Consider the following 17,863-nt stretch of genomic DNA (forward strand, 5'->3'; position numbering starts at 1 on the left):
TGTGTGTGTATGTGTGTACTCATGCTCTCCCCCGTGATCAACAGAGCATGGTGGCCCTATGCTAATGTCTGGGCCTGGGCCTCTGGAAATGGGCAGCTTGTGCTGCCCTTGAGTGCTTGTCCTAGAAGCCAGCTGCCAAGGTATGAGGAAGACTGAGCAGCTCTGAGGTGAGATCAACAGCAACAAAACTGAGGCTGCATGCACTTGACAGTCTCAGGCAAGCTCCCAGTGGACAGCCAGCAGCAGGAGGCCAGCCCTGTAGTGAGCTGGCCTGTGTAGGTCTCCAGCTTAAGTTGAACTATAGTCCTAGAGCTATGAGGGCAAAGACACATCAGCTGGCCCCGGCATGCTTTGCTCAAACCCCAGATTCATTAAGTTTGGAGTCTGTTTTCTTCAACAAGAGATAGAACACGGTAGATTACAAGAAGACTAACGTTACACTCAAATCTGGCCTCTTAGCCTTAAGTCAGAGTCCATTCAATGAAACATAATTACGGGGGGGGGGGGGGGCAGGAGAGACAGCTCAGTGGCAAAGAGCTCTTCCTGCTCTCCCAGGAGACCCCGGTTCAATTCCCATCACCTATATTAACCTGTTCACAGACACCAGTAACTCCCACTCCAGAGGACCCAATGTCCTTTCCTGACCTCCATGGGTCCCACATTCCTGTAGCATCCACACACACAGACACACAAACAAAAATTAAAACATTTCTAAATAAAAAGAATGACTGAGATAACCACAGTGTCCACCCTATCATCGCTGCCCTGCTGGAATGTAAAAACCTCTTTAACAAGTCAGGTTAAACGTTATAAAGCAAAAACGAAGGTGCTGGGGCAGACATTGGTTAATCACAGACCAGTGTTACACAGTGGCGGGGTGCAACACTGAAGGGAAAGAACGCTGCGCCCGACTGTGCCTCTACTCGCCTACAGCCTGGCTTCCTCTTTGTCCAAGAAAGGACAACAGCAGGGATCAGTGACAACTCAGGCCCAGATACCAGCTTTTCAGTGGGACAAAGGGGCAGTATGGTTCTGAGCCACATAGGATGGATGTTCCTCAGGGAGCAGCCTGCTGCCAGGAGGAAGAAGCAGCTGAAGGATGGCTGTGGTGCCATTCTCATGCCTTCCTGGAAAACTCTGTTTTTAAATATACCCTCAATCGCCAGCTTCCAGAAGGTAGCAGTATTCCTCTGAACCAGGGAAAGGGGCAGACTTCTCAGGCTACAAGAGGGGAAACAGAAGAAAACCTTCAAAAATGAGCAAGTCAAAGCCAGTGAACATATGGAAAGTGCCCCTCCTCCCCAGCCACGAGTGTAACTGATGTGGAAGGAGGGGACAGCTGCTCTTGTGGCAGGAGACAGTGACTGGCCAACAGGCCAGGTGAATGTACACTTATATGGCAGCATTCTTCTCATGGCCTCAAGCTAGGCACTACCCACATTGCCATCAATAGTGGGAAACACAGTGAACAACGCTGTCACACAGTGGGAACTTCACACATCTATGAAAATGCAGGCCCCACACCTAAACACAACTCAACAACTCAATATGCCCGTCTTACACATTCAACTCACTGAATAGCAAAGAACACACAGTAAAAACCCGTATACTGCAAAAGCCATCTTGAAAAGGGGTCTTCAAACCCTTCTTTTGGAAAGGGTCTGCCTCTCAGCAGAGCTGGGGATGTGGTAATGAGAACCTCGGAAGCCAGTGCTCAGGAAGGCTGCTTTCCATAACACATGTCTGCCTGCACCTATCTCTCCAGGCCACTCACACATGACTACCTGACGCTTGCTCCTCCTGGGGCCCTCTATAAATACTATGCCTTCAGTCAGGGTTGACTCCTAAACCTCTGCCCTCTGCTCACAATTATTCCAGCTTCCCCTAAGCATGGTCCTGGTGACTGAGGTTAACCACGAGACAGACAGACAAAGATACAGATCCACACACACTGCAGACCAGAGAGCTGGGCTTGACACCTGCTGACATCACCTGAGTTCCATTCCCAGCCTTATTCAGAAAGTAAGGAGTAAGGCAGGAGCCATGTGAGGAGGAACTCTGGTCTTGGGGGGCCTAGCATCTGAAGCACAGGAAGACACCAGGAACATGCAGTTCCCTATCCTTCCAGAAAGACAAGCCAGTTCTCACTGTTTCTGGTCCTGAGCCCCTGAAGCATGAGTGTGGACCTGTCAGGGCACTGTGCCTGCTTTAGCAGCTTCCCCAGCAGCTGGGGAAGTGAGGTGCACACTGAAGGCCTGGCCTGATCACACCATTCTTGCTCATTGTTGAGTTCCTGCTCCCTACTCAGGGAGTGGGTCAGCACATTTCTTCAGCAAAATGTGTCCAAGGGGCACCATTCTGACAGACCTGAAGTCTCTCGATTGTTTCTGCAGCAGACGGCCCAGAAGGAGCGAGTCAGGGGACCAGAGGAGGTAGCAAATTAGCAGCTGACACTAGCCTTTTCAGGTCTGACGTGAACACTCGTGGGCTAGCATCTGCTGGAGGTCAAGATGTTCTAACATCTGAAGTAGCTGTTCTTTTCTACAAAGCACAGCACATCCTAACAGCTTGCCTTGGCCTCTGTGGTGGAACGCTGCTCCAGGAATTAGGACTGACCCCTTTTTCCGCTCTCCAAGGTATGGTCTAGCTAGCCTAAGAGCTGACACGGAGGCAGGAATTACAGGCTCTAGCAGAAGGTACAGCGGGGCCAGCACACAGAGCCTCCTAGGACTCAGAGGCCCGAGGGGTCCAGAATGGACCAGATGTACTCCAGAATGCAGGGGTTTCAGGATGAGACCGAAAATATTGTTCTCATGTATTTTCTGTGTTTGACCAAGACAGTTTCCTCATGTGTATAGCTAAGTAGTCAAACCTGACCAGACTTATGAAGAGTCTTAGGTTCATCAGATGTTTAGTCGCTTAAATATATCTTAACTATTGAGAAACTGAGTAATCAGCACAATGCCCTGGACTAGAGCTGTTATTACTAGATTTTAACATCGAGGCCACCAGAGTACACTGGCAGGGTGACAAGAGTGGCATGCCTGTGGCTGTTTGAAGAGCCCTATAGACTCACAGGTTTGAATGCTTCATTGCCAGAGCCAAGCAGGGTTTGAAAGGACTGGGTGCGGTCTTACAGGAGGAAGTGTGTCACTGGAAGTGGGCTTTGACGTTTTCAGGACTGGTGGCTCTCTTCTCTTCCTGCCGTCTGTGCGTCTGAATGTAAAACTCTAGGCTCCCTCCCCAGCACCATGTCTGCCCACATGCAGCCATGCTTCCTACCATGATGATAATGGACTAACCTCTGAACTGTAAGCCAGCCCAAATTAAATGCTTTCCTTTATAAGAGTTGCTATGGCCATGGTGCCTTTTCACAGCAATAGCACACGGATTAAGACTGGGCCAAAAGGCATCTCCAGAATGTTCCTTTAGTTTATCAAAGTTCTTCCTTCTGTGCATGTGTGCACGTGCGCATGCGCATACATGCTCTTGCAAGTGCACACAGGTGATACAAACAGGCCCCCGCCCCTAAGGAGAAGACATTCAGACTTACACATGAACATGGACCAAAAGATAAGCACCCAAGTCAGTTTTACGCAATGATGCACAAAAGCAGCGGCCAAGGTGGTCCAAACCAATAGATGAGACTCTAAGCCAGTCCCCATCCTTGTTGCAGGGAACTCCCAATTCAGTCTATTCCTGCCACAATGATGGCAGTGGTGGTGCTCATGACGGCTGAGAGATGGGGCTTGTGGTGCTTTGCACTGTAGAAGATCAGAATATGCCACACCCAGATCCATCTCTGGCAGAGAAGCTATACTGTATTTTGAGAAACTCAGATACTGAAGAAACTCTGAGTACAAATGAACTGTCCCCTTCCTGTGGGAAACTGACATCTCTATGGGAATTCTCCCTTGACAGGCATCTCCTCTGTCCAGGGAGGGCCAGACAGAATATCTGGAGAAGCAGTCACACAAACCTCACACTTGTTGACCTTGCCCACATTGCCTGTGTGTCCCGTGGCCTGTGCAGAACACTGAGTCAGATGCTCGTGTCTAAACCGCCTCTGTGAGCTGTGACCACTTCTCTTTCATGTAAACCTGGGCTTTACAGGACACTGTTGTGCTCTGGTCCCATTACCACATCTTTTGTTATAGGGGTCTGTCCCTACCCTAGGGGTTATGAAAGTATAAAAACCTGTGTTGTCCTCTTCTCCTATAATATACATTGTCTGAACTGATCTGAGCAGGGTCCCTGCAAGTGGGTCATGCATGAAACATCCTGGTGCTAGCTGCTGCTCTGGAATTTTCCTTCACTCAGGGACCTTCTTCCTCCTTCCCTGGCTGTACCCAACTAAGAAGAAAGGGATCAAAAGGCACACAAGGACATACATGTGTTTGCACACAGAGACACAGGACTCTGTGGAAAGAAGTGAGCTCAGTGTTATGTTGGATGAGACCTGAGTGGCCCACAGCCTAAACACTGCCTTCCTTCATTTTGTGAAGAAGCTTCATCCCTGTGAGGAATGGGACCTTTAAATCAGCATTTCTGTTGCAGCTGCTACTGATGTCTTTCAACAGTAACATATCAGACAGCCCTGAGCTAAAAATAGGATCTGTGTGTTTTGCCAGCCGTCAGAGAAGCCGGAAGTCGGAGCAGCTGACAAGCTGACAAGTGTGCCCTGTCAGGCCTGGCGACAGGGTTGGACTCCACCTTCTTTCCTCACAGCCAGATCTGCTGTGTGTGTTACTTCAGTCAGGGATTAAGAACCTGTCAGCACAGGTCCACTCTGCTCAGGCTCAAACCAGCTCAGGTTCGACACCAGAAGGCTAAGGAGACACTATGATGACAGACAAAGGACATGGTTTCTTTCCTCTTCTACCCAGAGTGAGTATTTTTAGCCTCATCACACAAACTCCTCAGGCGAGGATGCATCTCAAGTTTCATCAGCCACAAGGACTTCAGGGTACCATACTCCCATATTTGGAAGCACAGAGGGCTACAGCAAACAAACTCAAAACAAACTATGCTCAGGAATTCCAACCATCCTGCTGAGAAAGCCAACCTCAGCCTCAGCTCTAATGAGGGACAGTGAACTTGGCTTGATCAGATAAAAAGGAGTAGAGGCCCAGGCATGAACTACACAGGGCCAGGGTGGGGTAAAGGGGATTGATGCTTTGTCTTGGCCCAATAAAATACAAAGACATATGAAAGGGGAATCCCCCCCCCCCATGTGAGCACACAGCACCAAAGCTAGCACACGAGCATTTTTTTTCTTGGCAAACCCTTAACAAGATATCATCTGTGTGATTAAATTGTGGAAAAAAGGCACACACCCTATCCTGACAATCCTGAATAATTTCATCTCAGCAGTGCTGTCTTCTGAGAAGAGTAGACTCATCATGGCAGATGTTCATTTGAAGAAAAACCTGACTGACACTCAACCATCTGAGCTTATTGAAAACAACACTGAGATACACTTCTTTGCACCACAAAATGGATCATTCGGTAGAATCTTTTACATATTGAAGTTCTCCAGGCAAAGATTTGATTTAAAAGAAAAAAAGAAACAACCCCTGACTGTCAACTTGCTGAGAACACAGTCATTTCATCAACAGGGCTGTTTATAAAATGTTAGAGAACAGACCTGTCACTCAGACACACAAGGGAGTGTCACTGCGCTGGTCCAGGGTGGCTCAGCTTGAGGATCAAATGGGAGATGCTTATTCCCCTCCTTTGCTTCTTAGACCTGACATGAAGACTGGGAGAGAAGGTGGCAGAGACCACGCCTCCATACCAGACAGCGGTCTTTCATATATCACATACTATCACATACAGGAAATCCAAACTGACCTTCATGGCCAGCAGGGGTCTGCATCTTCTATACACCTTCAACAGCTCAGTTTTGTTCATATGTCTGCGTTCATTTGTGCAATTTATTTCACATTATATTGGCCTTTCCCATTTTTGTAACAAATTTTTAATAAAATGGAAGTACCAATGTTAAAAGTAAGCAGAAGGGTCCTCGGAAAAGTCACCTTGCTGTGGCTGAGGTAGAAACCAGTAGATGTGATGAAGATGTTGAAGCCTGGCCCTTGACCAGGGCACAATGGACACACACTATGCACAGTAAAGGACAGAAGCAAAGCAAGACTGTAAGGAAGTGTTGGAGATTTCTCAATTTCAACAACAGAAGTGGTTCTCAAACTTCCTAATGCTGCCACCCGTTAATACAGTTCCTCGTGGTGACCCCAACCATAAGATTATTCTGTTGCTACTTTATAACTGTAATTGTGCTACTGTTCTGAATTGACCCCTGTGAAAAGGCCACTTGACACCAAGGGTCTTGACCTATAGGCTGAGAACCATCAACCTATAAAAGGTAAAATGAGCTAGAAATTACCTTTTTCTTGGGGAGGAGTGCCCTGCTACTCAGACAGGGCTATCACACTGGTAGTTTGAGAAAAGGTGGCTCCCAAGGCCCCTGGCTGAAAATGGTGCCTTCTCCCAAAGGCAAGGCAACAGGTCTTTGCTATTGTCCCAGAACAGGGCCTCGACTTTCCTAACTTATTTGTGAGGCATTTTTGCCCATCCTGAGGGAGGCCAAGGTTTCTACTAGACACAAAAACATGCTTTCCAAGATCTATAAATTCATCTCTACAAAGCTGGGGCTGATATCTGATCTCATCTTCATCAACTTACAGGATAAATAAAAACAAAGATTAAAATAAAATTTAAAAAAAAATCCTGCATTTGTAGCATAAGCCAGGGCTCTAGGGAACAAAGCAAGCCCCCCAGTACAGCCCCAAGAGGCCTCTCGAGGGAGGGCTCTGCCCAAAGCTTTCTAATTTAACAGACTGATGCTGTTCACAATAGATATGAAAAAAAGTAAAGGAAAATTTCTTAAGAAAACAGGTGAGCGTCTGTTTTGTGTTTTTTATTTTTCAAATCTCCCATAATTAACAGCATATGCAGGGGCGATAATTACAGTGAGGGAAACTCATTTGGTGGGTTAAGGGAAATGAGACTGTGTATTGATTAAGGCTGTGCCTCAAAACTAATTGCTGAGTAGATGGAAATTTTAATCTTTATTAGCCACCTCAATCTGTGTATCTATGTGTGTGTATGTGTGCATATGTGTGTGTCTGTGTGTGCTTGCTTGTGTGTATGCATGTGGGGCCAGAGGTCAACATCAAATGTACTGATGTGTACTGTTCCCATTTTTTGAGACAGGGCCTCTCAGTGATCCTGGAGATTATCATTCAGGTGAGCATGGTTGCCCAGGAAGCCTCCAGAACCTCCCCGACCCCATCTGCAAGCACTAGGTGGGGTTACAGGTGCATGCCCCTGTGCCCAGCTTGTACAACAGTGCTGAGGATCCAAACTCAGGTCCTGGGCTTAAACAGCAAACATCTTCCTCACTGAACCACCTCCCAAGTCAAGGTCTTTCAGTCTTGTTTGAGAGCAGGGATCCAGATTAATCTATCAGCCAGGTTAAATTCCTGTCTTCCACATGAATTCATTTTGTGACTCGGGGTAAAATGTAAGTCTTTCTGCAGCTCAGCTCCTTTAGCCTCATGAAAGTGCACTTAACAGTGTGCACTTAAAGTGCACACGCTAAGCCAAGTGTGCTTAGCGAGATTAAACAGAACCTACCCGTGATGTTTTGCTGGACTCAGCAGCTCACAGACATTCGGAGAGCTATTGTATGTAGCTAGAGTTATGATTAGTTAATAGTACTAAGATATAGGGTAATGCCAGCCCCACTAACCACTTTAACGACATGCTATGCCATGTGTGAAGGGCTTTCTATGCAATGGGCTTTGCATACCCATGAATCCATTTCATACAGAAGCAACTCCTGGGAGGCAAATACTTAACTGTTACAAATGAAGAAAGAGAGGCTCAGAAAAGTTCATCAGCTTGGGTAAGACCATATAGAAGTGGGAGCCTGGCTGCCATCTGAGTTCTTGGCTCCTTCCCTGTTGCCTCTAGGAATTCAGGTCTAAAGACACTTAACACACCAAACAACAGCTTGTGGATGTCCTTAGAAGGAAAAAGACCAGAACAATGATTCTGAGCTCCTTAAGAACTGCCCTGCTTTCTCCCACGGACAACAAGAACTGTCTGCAATGGCTGTGTTCCCTTCTCACTCTGGCCATGGGGTTCCTGAGGCCAGAACAATAGGACATCTTAGGGCACACCAATACACTGTGTAGCACACCCATTGGAGCTGTTACTTGGATCTCAGTCTTGCCTCTGCCTCTGGCCCCTATTCTGGTATTATTTCAAATAAGCCTTGGGAATAATGTGTGCTATCAAAAAACATAAATTCAGCCTAAACACAATTTCCTATGTCATATGTGCTTTGCTCCACTAAAAATCTGTATGAAGAGCACAGCTTCGAACAGCTGTCACTCCCAAAGCTGAGGGTTTTCACACCGGATAGACCCAGCTACCTGCCAAGACACAGAAGGCATGCTTCACTAAAGGCATGAAGACATGTCTCATCCTCTGCCCTTCTCTCCCTTACAGTTGAGCACAAGCTGGGCTGGACAGAGTCAAGTGTGGGACATCTTATCAGGCATCAGTGTATCTTATCTCTTGGTCAGCTTCACACACATGCTCCATAAACCCCAGAAATTATTGGGCAAGCATTTTTTTTTCTCCCAGTATCCCACCTGACCTTGTGCTCTAAGGGGAATGGATAAAGGTGAGTGTCCCAAATCCTCAAATCTAAAACATGAAACTTTTCAAAAATACCAGCATAATATTCCAAGTTTTGGAGCTTTGAACATCACCCGTTATGAAAATATCCCTAATGAGATTGTTGACTAACTTATATGCCATTCTATAGTCTTCATCCAGCAGCTGGTGGAAGTAGAACCCACAGCTAAACCTTGAACTGAACTGGAATCCAGTTGCAGAGAATGAGGACTGATGATGAGCAAAGGGGTCCAGACCAGGCTGGTGAAAACCAAAGAAACAGCTGACCTGAACAAGGGAAAGCTCTTGGTTCCCAGACTGATAGCTGGGAAACCAGCCTGGGACTGATCCAGACCCCATGAATGTGGGTGTCAGTGTGGAGGCCTCAGAAATCTGTGGGGCCTCTTGTAGTAGATCAGTACTAATCCCTAGCATAGGAATGGACTTTGGAAGCCGATTTCACATAGAGGGATACTCCCTCAGCCTAGACACACAAGGGAGTGCCAAGGCCTTATCCCAAAGGATATGACAGACCCTGAAGACCCCCCCCACCCATGGAAGACCTCACTCTCCCTGGGGAGCAGAATTGGGATGGGATAGGTAGGGAGTTAGTGGGGGGCAGGGGAGGAGGGGACGGAGAGGGAACTGGGATTGACATGTAAAACAATCTTGTTTCTAATATAAATAAAAAAAAAATGGAGAGAAAAAAATATCCCACATGCCAGAAAACCCACAAATCCAAAATATTTCTAGCCTCAAGCATTTTAAACAAGGTATGTATGCATGTATGTATATATATGCACGCACATGTATGTGTGCACACACTTGCATATATATGTGTGTATATACATACATATATAACTTGTGTGTGTGGACCAAACTGAAACCAGCAGGCTTAAAATATAAATTCTTACTAAAAGCACCCCACCTAAAAACCAAAGATAAAGTTCAAATGAACAAGTGGTCATTTTTAAAGTAATAGAATAAGGTACTGAGTTCTTTGTGTTCTGAGACAGCTATGGATTTAACACAGGTTTCCATGGCCTGATACACCTAAGATAAATAAATATTCAACAGTCACAGGATGGAAAGGGAAGTGGTTCACAGAGACAAGAGGGACACTCAAATCACAAAGGATAGAGTACTCTTTCCTAGCTCTGTGATCTAGTGTGGAGATAGGTATTTGCATCCACCTTGCCCTTTGACGGGAGGCCTGTAGACATGGCAGCCCATCTGACAGGACACTTGGAACAGAGGTGGCCAGGTTCCATCCAGAAATAGCCAACAGTTAAGTGGGATTAGTCTATGTGCTTCATCCCACTAGGAAGCTGGTGTGCAGCATGGATGCACTCCATAGCCCAAATCTCCCACTCTGCTCACAGAGGAAAAAACAGCAAATCAAGCAGCTTTGGCATGGGAGCTGATTATTTACAATGACCAAATTCCTTTGAAAGAGCACCAATGAAAATAGCATAGACTCAAAACAAAAGACTTGGCACTTTGCACACAGTATTTCAGTCAGTCCTAACTAACTCAGATGGGACATGTTGGGACACTCCTTTTCAAAATTAGGAAAGGACAGCCCTCAGAGGTAGCTGACATCCTATATTCTCAGAGCCCAGGGTGAAGGAAGGGCCTCTGGAGGAAGCAACCAAGTCAGCACATGGCAGCTTGCTGAAGAGCAGTTAAGGGCCCAGGAGAGGGAGATATTAAAGAAACAAGGGGAGGAGGCGGAGCAGGAGCCATGCCCACACCACACCAGGAAGCAATATACTCAGCAGCTGGCAGGTCGAGCACATTCACACACATGCATGCACACATGGACTCTGACTCTCTCTCTCTCTCTCTCTCTCTCTCTCTCTCTCTCTCTCTCTCTCTCTCTCTCTCTCTCTCTCTCCCCTCTCTCACACACACACACACACAGTGCTCAGCTGTGAATCCAACAAGGCAGGCAGGACAGGACTACCACCAAACAAAATCCCATCACTGGCTCCTTGCCTCACCCATCCACCAGTTATTTCTCCCAAATAATTCCATAAAACGAATACCCCATGCCTTAAAGCTGTAGGGCTTTCTTTTCTTGGTCAATACCCACACAGCCAGTCCTTGGTTAGACCAACACTGCCTACTACTTTGTTCAGCAGCCATAGCTATGTAACCGACTATGCAAAAGTAGCAACACCTCTACCCCTACAGAAACTCCCCCAGGATAGCACTAGGCCAGGGAGGAAGAAACACAGGAATTCCAGCCCTTGGGAAGCTCATGGTGTGTGGGCCACAACATCTCAACAGTCCTGAGGAGAGAGCTGCAAAATAAGGTAGATGATATCCGTGTGGAAGAAGCCTGTTCTCAGGGAACATGTTGGAAAATGAGGGCCTTATTTCTATCTATTCCAAGACAGGGGCTTAGCAGTCAGAGGCAGAGTACAGACTTGCACTGGACAGAAGCCTAGAGTCTGGAAACACTGCATGTCAATTCCCACAACACAGCATTAGGTCACCAGTTAAGTGTCCCTGGTCATTTTGGCTTGGGCTGATTCACATTAAACACTGCCATGGAAACAGTAACTATTTCAGGAGGGACTTTGTGGCATGCTGAGACAGATAACCCAGGCAGCTGAAGGGCTCATGCCATGTTTCGGGCTACCCAGAAACTGTGGGACCATCATTGCCTGACAACCTGTGGGTGTCACAGAGTAGCAGCCTTAAGGGTGGTACAGTTTCTGCTAACGGGTCACACTCCTTACTCTCCACTGAAGAGGAGAAGGAGGGCAAGGAGGAGGAGGAGAAGCCAGCAGCTCAGAGCTATTTCAATCACAGAACTCACTTTGAAGGGCTTGTCTCTAAACACTGGACACACAAGAAGCACGGCCTCATAAAAAGGAAGGTTTTTCTAAGATCTGTGCTCTCCAAATCAGCAGGCACTTAGAAGTTTTCTAAAACCTATGGGTTCATTGCAGTGCCCAGACTAAACACCGTTGTAGAGGAATGTCTGTTCCAAGCCAGCTCCTTCATGATGACATGTGTGGCTCTTAAGCAGTCAATGTGATGCTCAACAGGAAGGGCACAGGACCATGTTTCCTCTGACCATCCCACCCCAAGAAGTCCTTCACTGGCAGTCATCACTCCAGACAACCAGTAGGGGCCATGATGCCCACACTTGGACACTGTGAAGAAGGTACACAGGCGCCTGTCCACAAAGGCAGTGGGGAAGTACTTTCTACAGGAGCTGACCCTCACCTGAGCATCTCACTACTGTGAGAGCAGGCACTGCATGCCATACAGGGTAGAGACACTGCATAGAAAACAGTGCACCCTTCAAAGATGGGCGGGTGAGCCTGAAACAGACATGGAAACCACCTTTATAAGGCCGCCAACATCTTAAAGCCAAGTTGTTTATAACTAAGTCTACACTGAGCAGACTTGTAAATAGATAGAAGCATTCCAGGAGAAATAATGAGCATATTCTCTATACAAAGCACTCAGTTGTTCCTCTACCTTCCCACACCCTACACAGGACTCACTCTCGGACTCTTGGCCTATGCTGTGGCCAACACTCTGGAACGTTGTGGACACAAAGCACAATTGAGAACACTCAGGAATGAGAGCCAAACAAACCACAGACTAAGCAACCACTCTCACTGCTGAGAATCCCTACAGTGATGAGGGCCAAACAACATGTGGAGTACACCCCCATTCACACTGAGGAACAGCTAGGCTCGAGGACACCCCATAGACACTGAGGAATGGTCAGGCTTGAGTACACCCCATAGACACTGAGGAATGGCCAGGCTCCAGTGCACCCCATAGACGCTGAGGAATAGCTGGGCTTGAATGCACCCCACAAACACTGAACCTGACCCCAAACCCAACTTAAGAGACTCCCAGGGTCGGTGTGTTGAGCACAAATTCCCACCTCTAGACAAGAAGCTATCTGCAACTGATAGCTGTTAGAAGAGGGAAAATCAGCTTCTTCGATGGAGCAACAACACTGGGTATATCAACCTACACTCCAGGGCCAGTATCGTGCTTAGGAGCAGTTGGCCAACACAAAAGGGACTCCATGGTGTGTGTGTGTGTGTGTGTGTGTGTGTGTGTGTGTGTGTGTGTGTGTGTGTGTGTGTGTGTGTGTGTGTGTGTGTTTGTGTATGTGTACATGCACAAGCACACACTTTCGTCTTTTGAGAGAAAGAAAGCATGACGTTGGGTGAGGGAGGATTCTAGAAAAGGATGAGGGAGGAGGATACGATCAAGATATTGCATGAAATTCTTAAAAAATAAACAAAAGAAAATGCCCAAATAAAAAATACCTCTTGGATGATTAAATTCACCAAGTCTTACTAATGACTATAAGAATTGCTTTCTAGGCCACAATATTTGAGGAGTGCCCATAGGTCTATGAGAGAAGGGCCGGACAATTCTGTGGCTTTTAACCAGACTCATGTACAGCTGCAAGGAGATAAATCCTGTCAACAACCGCTTGGAAGTTGGCGAGTTCCTGATGGGAGCACGGCTCAAGCCAATACCTAGAATTATGGGCAGGTGAGAGCCTGAAACCGAGAATTCAGCCCTGCTGGGCTAGACTTCTGACTCTCACAAACTGTGAGTTAATAAATGTGTACTGTTTTTGTTTGCTTTTTTTTTTTTTTTTAAAGTGAGAAGTCTTTAATTTCTCAAGTGTCTCAACCAACTGGCAGAATCTCAGTTGGGAGGGGACAGACATTTAGGACTGATCCACACCATCTGGAGTCCAAATTTTCTCTGCAACTCATGGCATGCCTCACTCCCCCTTCAGTCCATAGCAAGAGCTACGAAGTCAGCTGATGGTGACTTCCTGGAGCGAGCCATGTGGCTCTGAAGGGCAGGCTTGCACTCCCACCAGGAAAATCTCTGAGACTTCTCTCAAGTGTGAGCTAGCTAATAAACTCTCCACACCGCCATCTGCTTTGTTGGGAAAGAACTTAAAAGCATTAGAAACAGATCTGTACAAGAGAAATGGCAATCACACGCATCATGGACAAAGCTGGGAAACATATTATTAAGCATCTTGGTTACATCTGTCAAATGGAAATTTTTCAAAGCAGCAGTATCTTTATTAATCTGGATATTAATCTTTCTTTCCAATAAGTCCTGCAGCCCTCCTCCCCTGAGCAATGGAAAGGGACTTTGTATTCAGTATTGTAGATGGGGCTATGAAACCTGAGTCCTACCCTCATTCTATAAGGCAGAGCAAGTCATACTTTCCCACCAAGCACCCTTGACAAAGGGATGCTGCCTGGCTCTCCTGGAAGGCATCAAAGGAGGATCAAGTAGGTCACGACATGTGCAAACCCAATGCCCCACTAAGGCATTACCATCGGATGTTTCTCAAGTGCATGGTAATTGCTGCTCTAACTCAAAATGAGTCCCCTTTATTGCTTCCAGGGAAGTTTTACTATTCATTTGGCAAGTATAAACGGCAAGTTTAAGCACCAAATGCCTCGTGACAAAATAAAAACAGGACTACATGCATCACCAGTCATTCTTAAGACAATCAGGCCACAGTGGGGCCGAGACATCACGCAAGCTGGCCCTGACTACAAACAGTGGAAGCATAATTACCTGTTTCTCCCCACAATGTATCGGTGCCATTGACTTCGATTTCATGTTCCTCTGCCATTCCCAGCAAGCACTGGACTACCTGTCAGACGTGGCAAGGTGATTTAATGAGCTCTCAGAGCAATAGGTGCTTATTATAGTCCATATATCAAAGGAGAGAGTGTTGTTTTTTTAACCATTATTATCATATGCTGCACAAGTAGAGAAAATAGAATGAAAACCATTTTCAAGCATAATTTGTATGCTATTCACACTTTCACTTGGAGAATTAGAAAGAAAAAAAAAAAAAAACAATCTCAGTGAATTTCGGCAACTCTGCTCAGGGTTACCAGGTACTCAGAATTCTAATGAATTCAGACATGACCCAAATATGCCAACGTAATCAACAAAGGGCCCATTGGATCACAGAAAGTGCAGCTGCGGCATAAATCGCCATTAGTGCATTCTTCACACGGAAGGAAAACAAGGTGATATATACTTGTTACAGTAAAAAATTTCTTTTAGTATTATCCAAATGATTTTTCAGCTGACAGTATTTTCCCTCTCCCTTCTGGGCATCTTCCTGTCAAAGAGCAGTGTGGGGCACAAGTTGGAGGCAGGAAAGCTTGCTCTTGGGAGGAGATGAAGTATCTGTGCCCTGGACCAGAGCCAGCATCATCCTGAATGACAGGAGAATAGGACAAAGCCATTTTCCAGGCTCCCAGTCTACGTTGTTTGCGGTCTGCTGACTGGGTCTCTTCCTAATCTCCAGAAGCTGTGGGTGCTCCTTGAATGGCAGGAGGAAATCACAGACCTTGAAATGGAGTGATTAGGTGGAACTGTCTGGGTCTACAGTCTGTCACAAACCCGGTACAACCACAACATTCGGAAGGATCAGCAGGAGGAATCTGGGCCAGGCAAGGAAGGAACAGGGACAGGAGTGGGGTTGTGTACTCTGAAGATGAAGGAAGCAGGTCTGAGCTAAGGAAGGTGGTGGCTTCTAGAAGCTAAAAAAGCCGGGAAAGGCTCTGTCCTGGAGCCCTCAGGGAGACTCCTGGCTTCCTCTCACCTTAAATTTAGATTTCTGACCTCCAGACAGTTATGATTAAAGTGTGTTTTAGTCGCTCAGAGTGTGACCATTTGCTGTGATGACATTAGGAAATTAATATCCTCTTTGGGACTTTTGACTAAGAAATCTTGCCTTTCTGCTTGGAGTGGTTATTGGTTACACAGAGGCAGTTTCTGCTCAGTGTCCTCCAGGCCAGCTCCTAAGTAGTGACATGAGTTAAGAAAAGGATCGCTTCCAAACATGGGGCATCGCCATGTGTGGGTGTGCATGTGCTCAGAGACCTTCCAGTGATGACATGCTGGAGTCCCATGCCTGTGATTCCAGTACTTGGGAAGGAGAGGCAGGAAAATCAAGAGTTACAGAGACTAGGCTATGTGAGGTCTTGTTTTAAAAAATCAAGACAAATACAATAATGGCCACATTTTCAGATATGTGTATTTAACACTGTAATTTGTGCATGCTAAATATTAGCCAGCCAGCAATGCGTGTTTATATGTATATCTGCCATCATGTGTGAGTGCCAAATACCAGGCAGCCACCTTGGCATCAAATTTTAGTCGTTCGGGGGAGTGAATATTACCAAATATTGGCACTTCCAGTTGCTTAAAGACAACATGGAGTGAGAAACACACGGCAAAGTGGGAGCAAATGCTATTATATTTACAGCCAAAGCAGAGAAACAGGCCAGCTGATGACAGCCAAATCTTCAAACCTAAAGCTAGTGACATCCACCAGAAAGAATCTCCCCTTTGGTGCAGGAAATTCGAACAATGGGCCTTCTCACAGGCTCAATGCATGTAAGCTCCATTTTTAAAAACCCTTCACACACTCAAGTGTGATTTCAAACTAGGATTCCATGTAATTATTTTCTAAAGTTTATAAGGACAAAAGAAGGACCCCAAAGGGCTGGGAGGAAAGAGAGCAAGGTAGAGGGTATAGTAGAAGAGGAGAGGAAGGTTGAACAGTGAACACCCAACAGAGCTCCTGAGTGGAAGGGAGGCTCTCTGCCCATCCCACACACACGAATGAGACCGTGGGCCTCACTCACTCACAGCAAGGAGACAGTCACTAGTTATTAGTCAAGTCAGCAGCTGCTTCTTGAATCTCCACTTCCTTTTGTTGCTGTGGCTCTCTGCTTAGAAGGCAGAGACCAAACACATGATATTGGGTTACAGCATCTCATACCTCAGGAAGCAACCCCACAACCCCACTCACCGAGCTGTGGCCCATGCTGGCCGCTGCTGTCAGTGCCTGCTGCAGGGCTTGGCTCTTCCTTAGTGTGCCAGGCTGGGGAGGACCTGCTGCCCACTCACAATTCAGTAAGTACTGGAGAATGTCACTGTGGCCCCGAAGCGCACTGTGGACGAGTGCACACTGACCTTTCTTATCCAAGTGGTCTACCTGGGGAGCAGAAAGAAGCAGGGTAAAGGCAAGGGTGAGCATCTCCTCTAGCCTGAGAACGTGACCGCCCTAAAGGCTATCAGCAAACTCATGCTGCTGCAAAAGAACAAGGCTTCAAATTCCAACCTGTCTTTCTGGACAGCACTGAGCCTTTGAATCCCTTCACTGAGATAAGAACACTCATCAAGGCCACAGGTTCCCGCTCAGGGGAACAGCCTTGTCGAATACACATCTCAGCAAACGGCACAGAGCTCAAAGACTGAAGCCTCTGTGTTTCCCAGTGGAGTACTTAGTACTCAGGCTGCCTTGAGACCCTTGGTCACAGAAACAGGGAGCCAAAGAAGGAAAGTGTCCAGAGAACACAGATCTAAAGGAAGGAGAATGGGTAAGGAGATGGCCCGGGACACACAAGCTTATAAATGAAAGTCACAAAGCTGGGAGGTGCCAGCTAGTCAGAAGAAATGTGTGATGGTGACCTGATAGTGGCAGGCACCCCCAGCATTCCTTATCTAAATGTGGGAGTCCTAGGACTGAAAAAAACCAAGGGCCCACCTCTGACATGTTTGCAAAACTGGGAGCATGCTTCCTCATCACCTGGAGACTCTGTAAGAGTCCCCCAACATGACAGCTAGCCTCTTCCTGCAAGCTCTCAGTTGTGACAAAAGAGGTACCACTAGCCTCAGAAAAAAAGCTAAGAGACAGCTGGTATCCAGAAACTGGGGCATGTGGCATACAGCAATAAAGCATGCACCCCAAAACTGGAGCTGAGGTCCAGATGTCCCAGATGTTGAACTTTGAAGAAGAGCAAGTAAACAAAACAAAAACCATTTTTGTACCTACTATAAGCCTAACTTAACTAAACAGGCAAAAGGCAATTAGCAGTGCTTTCCCCATTGTTACTCAGAGGGATCATTTGCCTATGAAATGTCTATATGCTAAAGAGGGCTTACGCTGAGCTTAGCATCCATCTCACTTCATCTAGGAGCCTCTTAGCTCTACACTAATGTGTCAAGTAGCAGGGAGTTATCTCATGGTAATAGCAAAAGGTTGGTTGAAGGCTCACACCAGTGTCATAGCACAGTTCCTGGGATTTCACAGACAGATGAGAAA

The 17,863-nt window shown here is 46.6% G+C and overlaps 1 protein-coding gene across 11 annotated transcripts in view; it reads right to left on the reverse strand.

Moving 5' to 3' along the window:
- The window catches only part of Tanc1 (tetratricopeptide repeat, ankyrin repeat and coiled-coil containing 1), a 226,975-nt gene that overhangs the window by 12,483 nt on the left and 196,629 nt on the right, over nucleotides 1–17,863 (reverse strand). For all 11 annotated transcript variants that reach the window (XM_027420370.2, XM_027420369.2, XM_035446868.1 and 8 more), the window contains 2 exons: nucleotides 16,568–16,753; nucleotides 14,308–14,386 (listed from right to left, as the gene is read on the reverse strand). In XM_027420370.2, the coding sequence (XP_027276171.1) occupies nucleotides 14,308–14,386; nucleotides 16,568–16,753 (265 nt within the window). The remainder of the gene's footprint in view (nucleotides 1–14,307; nucleotides 14,387–16,567; nucleotides 16,754–17,863) is intronic.

The sequence above is a fragment of the Cricetulus griseus genome, chromosome 6 (assembly GCF_003668045.3).
Source record: "Cricetulus griseus strain 17A/GY chromosome 6, alternate assembly CriGri-PICRH-1.0, whole genome shotgun sequence".
Taxonomy (NCBI): Eukaryota; Metazoa; Chordata; class Mammalia; order Rodentia; family Cricetidae; genus Cricetulus; species Cricetulus griseus.